This window comes from Alexandromys fortis, unplaced genomic scaffold (assembly GCF_014885135.2).
Source record: "Alexandromys fortis isolate MF-2015 unplaced genomic scaffold, M_Fortis_MF-2015_v1.1 scaffold_80, whole genome shotgun sequence".
NCBI lineage: Eukaryota > Metazoa > Chordata > Mammalia > Rodentia > Cricetidae > Alexandromys > Alexandromys fortis.
The window spans coordinates 2,851,517-2,859,932 of record NW_026068174.1 but is presented as its reverse complement, the minus strand read 5'-3'; the positions used below and the strand labels follow the sequence as shown (position 1 = coordinate 2,859,932).

Sequence of the window (8,416 nt, the reverse complement as noted above, 5' to 3'; positions counted from 1 at the left end):
TTTTTTTGTGATTGTATTTAAGTGTAAATTCCTGAGGCGGGGGTTATTTGTATCTTTTGTCTGTGAGAGTGGAATATGCATGTTTGCATGCACCTGTGATTTCTTCAATCTCCCCTAGAGGTTTTTTAATGTGTGTGCTGGACTTAGAAACTTAGGTCCTCATGCTTGCAAGCACTTTACCTACTGAGCCATCTCTCTAGCCCTTTGTTTTGGTTTTTATTGTATTGTATTTTATTTTTATTTATTTGGTTTTTCAAGGCAGGGTTTCTCTGTATAACAGCCCTGGATTTTCTGGAACCTGCTTTGTAGACCATGCTGGCTTGAACTCACAGAGATCCGCCTGCCTCTGCCTCCTGAGTGCTGGGATTAAAGGTGCGCACTGCTGCCACCACCAGCTTGCTTTTTTATTTTATTTATTTACTTGTTTGTTTGTTTTGGTTTTGCAAGACAGGTTTTCTTTGTGTAGCCCTAGCTGTCCTGGAACTCACTTTGTAGACTCTGCTGGCCTACAACTCACAGAGATCTGCCTGCCTCTGCCTCCCTAGTGCTGAGATTAAAGATGTGTTCCACCGCCATCCAGCTCTGTTTTTATCTTTTAAATTACATGTACACATTTATTTATTTATTGGTGGTGTGGAGATCAGAGGACAACATGTAGCAGTCAGTTCTCTTCTACCCTGGCTGGGAGGTGGGGGTGGGGCGCTGAACTCAGGTTGTCAGTTTAGCAAAAAGTTCTTCTCACTGGCCCTGTTTTTAGACAGGATCACATATAGCCTAGGCATGTGCAGTCACACCCAGCTTGTATTTCTTTGTATTATATTGAATAGTTTATAATTCTAATTTTCCTAAGAACTTGATTTTAGAAATTTTTTTTTCCTCACATGAATACTTTTAGTTTCTACTACTCTTCAGTTATTGTTGTGACCTGATAATGGCACAAGCAATTATTGTTACTTTCTCCATTCCAGATCCTCTATTTTCAGGACCCATCAGCCATGCTCCTTCCCAGGGGAAGTTGCTAGTTTGTGTGTGCCCTTCTCCACTCATAGTTCTGTTGGGCTATTTGCTGCGCACATAGTCACATAAAACCAAAGGGAATAGACAATAAAAGAAAAATTTTAAAGTAATATGAAATTTTAAACATTAATTCCTTGTCATTTTTTCTCTTTAATTAGTTAAAAATTTAAACATTGTTTTTCAGAATAGACCGAGCCATATTTTTTATTCAGTGTAAGCTGGCAACTTTAACAAGCTCTCAAAAGATCAATATGATAATAAAACATGGGAAAAATGTCCTGGTAGATTATGTGATGGCGCTTTCACTCAGACAGTAGAGTCAGATGTTCAAGGTTGGATACCAAAGGAATGACACCTGAAATGTGTCTGGCCACCAAACACACACAATAAAGTTCAAGGTTATTCTTGCCTACGTTGCAAATGTGAGGCCTGCCTCAGTTAAACAATAAAGCCCTGGTGTAAACATCAAATAATAAATAAATAAAAGATAGGTTTGAATCATTTCACTTAAGTATTTTTCAAGTAATGGAACATCAAATAATAAATAAATAAAAGATAGGTTTGAATCATTTCACTTAAGTATTTTTCAAGTAATGGACTATACTGTAATGAGGTGAGCGCATGTGTGGAGAACAACATAGAGTGAAGGTCAGGTGTTATCAGGCAGAAGCACGTCTTCAGAATTTGTGTGTTCTTTCATACAGTCCATTTAAGATAAATTCGTCTAAGATTTGTCTTTATTAATTTTTTAGAAGGAAATAGCAGAAATATACCAGTTTGCTCTGAAGATGGCAGTGATCCAAAAATTAACTCTAAAAATAGCAGAAGGAACCGTATAGCCCTCCCCAAATGTGACACCGGCTGTGCAGAGGCTTTGTTTGGACTCAAAAACATTGCCTCCCCATCTCAAGACTTAATTTCATTTTTAAAGGTATTTTCCATATCTGTGTGAAATGTTGAATTCATGTTCCTATCTATCTTACCAGGCTTCACCATACAATAATACCTGTGTTTTGAATATTGGTTCAACTTAAAATATACATAACATTTTCTAGATGTTAGATGTGAGATTTTAACTCATTTGATTGTATTGATAAATGGTGCATAGGCATAGCTTTAAAAGTATGAAGGGCTGGAGAGATGGCTCAGCTGTTAAGAGCACTGGCTGCTCTTACAGAGGTCCTGAGTTCAATTCCCAGCAGCCACATGGTAATGCTCTCTTCTGGTTTTGCAGACATACATGCAAATAGAGCACTCATATACATAAAATAAATAAATAAATCTTTTAAAAAATAGATAAAAGATAGAGATACATAGGGACAAGTTTGTATTCCTAAGGGTGGGAATATGTCTAAACTAGGTTCTTAAAACATCTCTTTATTCAAAATTGCTTTTCAGCACAAGATCACAACCAAGGAAGAATGGCATAAATTCATCCAGCTCCTCACTGAATTCCACATTCAAAACATAGATCTATTATATAGTAATCTTGAATTCATCCTGCCATTGCCAGTCACTGTCATTCCAGAAGTCATTCCGGTGACTACAGAGGCCAGTGCACCAGGAAGCATGGACAATCTTCCTAGGATGAAGTCAGAAGATCAGTCATTAAAAAAATCACAGAAAAGGAAGCAGAAAAAGATGGTGACCCTAGATGACAGTGACTTATTTGACACCGGACTGGACTTTTCTGATGAACTGACTAGCTTATCTCCTGTTCCTTCCTCAGCTTTAGAAGACCTCACAAGCAGAGACAGAGAAGGCAACCAAGAGACACAGACACATAACAAAGGTTTCACATCTGACTCTGTGCCTCGACCTCCTAAGACACCAGCAGAGAAGAAGTGTTTTGTGCTCGTTTCTCACTGTTTAAATTCTCTCGCTGAGTTCATGGAGAACATGTCCTTCTTAGATGCCGTTCTAAGAGACGCAGGGGAACAGAATGAACTGGGTAGAAAGCGTTTTTGCTGGACAAGCGGAAAGGTTAAAAGTGGACTTTGTGATGAGTTTAGTATTGAGAGTAGAGATGGGTGGGGTCCTCAGAGATCTGAAGAATTAAAAGCAACGGCAGAAGCTCTCAGCTTTACTAAATGTTCTTCTACCATTTCAAAAGCACTGGAGTCCTTGAATTCATGCGAGCACTTAGGAAGAGATGCAGTTAGTGAGCTCACGTTCTGTGTTTCACAAAGGTGCAGTGATGTGTGTTTCCGCCAGTCGGCAGCTAATCTGGAGTAAGTTTTATTTGTTACCTTCTGTTTTGTCAGTAATCAGTGGCAGGGGTTCTTCTTACTAATGTAAAATTCTGGGCTATTGATCACGGGGAACACTTAGTGTTAATATAGCTGCTCATACACATTGAGATTACTGAGATAACTAGCTTGAATGAGTGAGTGCGGTGGTGCATGACTTTAATCCCAATACTCCTGAGGCAGAGGCAGGTGGATATCAGAGTTCAAGGACAGCCAAGGCTACAAAGAGAAACCTTGTATCAGAAGAAAAAAAATTTGGGGGAAACTGGTAGGTAACAGAAGAGTTCAGAGTTGTGACAGGTAAAAGGTCGCCATAAGATATGTGACACTACACACACATGTATATAAATAAGTATATATATAAAAGATATGTGACACCACACACACGTATATAAATAAGTACACATATAAAAGATATGTGACACTAGGCATGGTGGTGGCACATGTTGGTAATCAGAGCATTTGGGAGGTGGATGCAAAAGGATCAAGAGTTTGAAGCCAGCCCCAGCTACATGAGATCCTATCTGTAAACAAAAGGTCAATATGGAGTTGAATGTGGTGATGCAATATTAATCCCAGCAATCAGAGACTGAGGTAGGAGACTGAGTTTGAAGTCTGGCTGAGCTATGTAGAGTTCTAGGCCATTCTGGGCATATAGAGTGACTGATGCTGTTGATAGCAAATTAGAAGTGTCATTTGGTCTAGACCAGAAGCAGAAACACTAGCTAAATTTGGGGTTGTTACATTTTTATGTACAAATACAAAAAAAAATTATCCTTTCTCTTAATTTGTAGCAATACTGACAAGAGGGTGGCAGTCATTAAAAAAGTGCTTTCCAGTCGGTCTCTTCTGAGTGTGGGTAATAAAGCTAGTATAACTGACTACCTACCAACTCTTCGGAACATTTGTCGGACAGAGAAGCTAAAGGAACAAGGGAGAAATAAAAGAAGGTAAATGTCTAAAAAAAAAGTAGTGTTTTAGGTAGATATGTCAAGACTAATAAATATGTTCACTGCTATTAAATTGTTTTTATAATTTTGACAGGTTTCTGCACTACTTTGAAGGAATTCATCTTGATATCCCAGAAGAGGCTGTGACTGCTTTGGCCGCAGACTTCCCTTGATGCTCCTCGTCTTCAGTGTCCTGTACAGATGATGTGGTCCTTAAGACACACTAGAATATGGTAACTTTAAAGAAGAGATTATTTCTCTTAATGTAAATTTTAAAACTTTGTATTTTTGTGGTTCAACTATTTAAAATGAAAAAAATTGGGTTACAAACTGTATATATGATTGTCCTATTTTTTTCTGAATGTTTTGTATTACCTGTTTTCGCTTGGTTGGTATGCTTTCTCTGTGTGTAAACCATCTGTAGATTTCTAAAGCTGTGTCGGTGCTGAGCTCATTGTAATCTTCCCTTTCCTCGTTCCCTTCCTCTGCTCTTCAGCATCAGAGCCACCATAAATAGGAAGCACCTAGCCTGCGGTCCCTAAACGTTACATAGTATAAAACAGAGTTACATACAGAATAATTTTTAAATGTGCTAGGAATAAAGTTATGAATATTTTGGAAAGGGTTGTACTTCCTCTTGCTTTTACATCTTGTGCCCTCCTCCAGCATGTTTTACCACTGAATCAATGAATCATCTGTGTTGGCAAAGAAAAGCATTCTGAATTCTAGTTTTCATAAACCTTTCCTATCACCCCATGTAGGTAGTCTTGTGCATTTTACCAACCCAAATCATTGTACATTTTATATCATGTTTTCTTTATAAATGTAATGACATTAATTTATCTATTCTGGACAAGTTGTTGATGAAGAAATAATGAAGGCATCACCATGGGGTTTATGCCTAGCAGCTGTTTCCATTTAAGTTTGGTTTTGGGTTTTGTGGTGCTAAGGATAAACTTGAGGTCTTCTGTGTTGTGGGCAAGTGTCCTATGTCTTAGTACATACAGAGTCTCGTTTTTGTAATTATTTGCCGTGCTACAGAACAAACCGTGGCCTGTACATTCTACAGACATGCTTCACCACTGAGCTAGACCCTCCCACCCTGTTTTGGAGATGACAAGGTCTGGTTATAATGCTTATGCTGCCTCTAAACTACTTCCAGACTTACATGTTCCTCTTTTCTCAGCTTCCTGGGACTACGCAGGAATGTCATCAGTTTTTGTGTTTTCAGTGGTTTGTTTGTTTGGTTTTTGGGCTTTTTTGTGTATTTTTACTTTAGTGGCAAGATTTTAAAATGTCACATTTTACTTAATGTTATTTTTACAGTCAGATAATCAGGTATGTTTAAAATTGCTTCTTATTACACATACTTGTATAATAACATAATATTCAGGTACATTTTTTGATGAATTATTTTTTAACTCAAAAGTTAAGGATCCTAGTTTTGTATTTTTTTAAAGTATAGGTGCATACCTGTTTACAAATGTATGTGAAGATATGTTTTTACCTCTTGTTCAACCTACCTTTTTTGTATAATTAGCAAATTAATCTAATTAAAAGTTAAATCTAAAAGCAGTAAGTGGTATTTAAAGTTATTATCTTCTTAATGTACATTATATTGAATGCATTCAGATAAATGTTATAACTTAGGTTGTCAAACAAGAAAATATACTCAAAGCTTTTTAAAGATTGGTTTTTCACATGTATAATGTTTTGCCAGCATGTACGTATGTGTACCACATGCTTGCAGTGCTCAAGGAGACCAGAAGAGGCCATTGGATACCCTGGAATGAGTTAAGTAAGGATGGTTGTGAGCTGCCTACCTTGTGGGGGTTGGGAACTGGACCCCTCCAAGGACAGCAGGTGCTCTTAACTGCTGAGCCATCTCTCCAGGTCCTGAAGCTTTCAAATGTCTGTATCTGTGTTGCCGTGCAGTGTCTACTGGAGCTGCTTAGCTGTTGGCCAGGTGTTTTATTATTAGGGACTCTGACCATCAATAACTGATGAACCAATATAAAATAATTACATAAAATTGTTCAAGTTATCCAGACTCCCTCCTTAACTAGCCCATGGCTGGGTGGAGTTTGTTGCTTGATAGGTTTTTTTCCCATACCTAGGCAAGCAGTTTACTACCAGCCTACTACAGCCCCAACCTGACCACCTGGATTTTTTTCCCCTTTTTTTGGGGGGTGGGTGAGGGCAGAGAATTTGGGACAGAATTTCACTATAGTCCCAAACTGACCTCACACAACCTTACTGCTTGTCTTGAGTGCAGAGGTTACAGGTAGAACCATCCGCTCAGCTTCTTCTTCCTCTTACTTTTTTTTTTTTTTTTTTTTGGATTTTTGAGACAGGGTTTCTCCGTAGCTTTTTGGTTCCTGTCCTGGAACTAGCTCTTGTAGACCAGGCTGGCCTCAAACTCACAGAGATCCACCTGCCTCTGCCTCCCGAGTGCTGGGATTAAAGGCTGTGCCACCATCGCCCGGCCTCTTACTAATTTTTTAATTTATTTATTTTGGGAATTTTATTCCAGACAGGGTTTCTCTGTGTAGCCTTGGCTGTCCTAGAATTCACTCTGTAGACCAATCGTCCCAAATTCCAGAAGTTACTGTCTCTGCCTCCCAAGTGGGTTTAAAGGCATGTGCCACCATAGCCCATCCTAAATTTATTTTTTTAAACAGTTGCTTTATTTTTTTTTTCTATGTGTAAGTGTATATGCAGGAGCCCAAGGAGACCAAACACACACACAGGTCTCTGGACCTGAACTTGTGAGCACCTGCAGTGGGGGTAAGAGCCAAACTAGGGCCCTCTGGAAAAGCCTAAGTGCTATTAATGGCCTGGTACTTGCCTTTAAATGGGGGCAACATTTGGCTATGTGGGTGGCAAAACTTAAACACAGAAGGCACAAAATTTCATAAAATATTTATTGATTTGGTCTTGGCTCATGATTACTACTTCACAACCAAAAACCTCATTTTATAAACATAGAAAATATACTCAAAATGTTTTCTTCTCCACTAACATGGAGATTGGGAACAGTTGGTTTAATAAATTAATATAACCTAGAGCAAGTGCATTAACATCTGCGCTCTGGGTCTCTGCCAAAAGCTAACTCGTGAAAGGCGACAGCTTGTAACAGTGAATCGTATAACTCTTCGATGTGGTGCGTGTCCTTCAGGATCTTCTGTCTGTACCGCACTACTCGCTCCTGTGGGAAGAACACCCGAGGCTTCTCCTTCAGCACAGACTCGGAGAGGAACTGCTTCACTAGCTGGCGCCCACTAGTCCTTGTGTCCCCGATCATCAGGTCAAAGTACTTGCCCACAGCATTCCGATTCATGCTCAACACCCGGTGCTGGCCATCCTTGGTGAAAGTGTTGTTGAGTAAGGCATACAGCATGGCTTCTGTGATAAGATAGTGCAGCAGTATAGGAAACAGAGATGTATTCTGAATGGAAGGGCCTGATTTTTCCAAAATGTAGAGATCTGCTTTAGGCATCTTTGAAATGACTGAAGAAATCTTAAAAAAAAAAAAAAAAAAAAAAAAAAAAAAAAAAGAAATAACTATGTTTCGTGTTTGTCCCATTTCTGACAACCCTGAAATAACAAAAGCTTCTAAGGAAGAAGCTAAGATGAGCTCTTGTCCTGACAGTCTGTCATTCTTATCGTCTGTACTGGCTTCAGGATTCAGCCATCTGAAATGTTCTGAGATGGAGTGAAGGATTGGCACTAGCCAGGAACCTCTTCTGGTGGCTAGGTGTTGGCCAAGGCCTCTTGGAGTGATATTTTGTGTTTTAAAAATAAGCTTGCCTGAAGATCAGAGTGCCACTAGAGGACTGGGTGGTAGCAGGAATGGTGGCTCACACTTTTAATCCCAGGACTTGGGAGACAGAGGCAGGAGGGTCTCCATTAGTTCAAGGCCACCTTGGGTTACACAGAATTGTCTAAAAGAGAAGCAGAGCTCACACAAAGGCACAAGGGATCACAGGCCTTTCATCCCAGCACTAGGGAGGTGGAGACAGGAGTGATGTGGCTGGGTGGAGAGAGGAATATAAGGGGGAGGAGAAGCTCATTGCAGTCTAGAGATGCAGTCTGAGGATTTGTAGAGATAGGATCGCCTTCTTTGATCTAAGCATTGGTAGAGGTCAACTGTGGCTAGATGCTCTGCTTCTCTGAGCTTTTTTTTTTTTTTTTTTTTTT

At 39.4% G+C, this 8,416-nt stretch overlaps 2 protein-coding genes across 2 annotated transcripts in view; one reads left to right on the top strand and one right to left on the bottom strand.

Annotated features, from left to right (window-relative positions):
* The window catches only part of Atad5 (ATPase family AAA domain containing 5), a 76,298-nt gene extending 70,000 nt beyond the window's left edge, over positions 1-6,298 (top strand). Inside the window, exons 19-22 of the mRNA XM_050128583.1 lie at positions 1,770-1,948; positions 2,416-3,248; positions 4,061-4,216; positions 4,311-6,298. Of these exons, the coding sequence (XP_049984540.1) occupies positions 1,770-1,948; positions 2,416-3,248; positions 4,061-4,216; positions 4,311-4,389 (1,247 nt within the window). The 3' untranslated portion in view covers positions 4,390-6,298. The remainder of the gene's footprint in view (positions 1-1,769; positions 1,949-2,415; positions 3,249-4,060; positions 4,217-4,310) is intronic.
* Positions 6,299-7,126: 828 nt separating this feature from the next.
* Positions 7,127-8,416, bottom strand: part of Tefm (transcription elongation factor, mitochondrial) — a 6,772-nt gene continuing 5,482 nt past the window's right edge. The window contains exon 4 of the mRNA XM_050128792.1: positions 7,127-7,736. Within this exon, the coding sequence (XP_049984749.1) occupies positions 7,293-7,736 (444 nt within the window). The 3' untranslated portion in view covers positions 7,127-7,292. The remainder of the gene's footprint in view (positions 7,737-8,416) is intronic.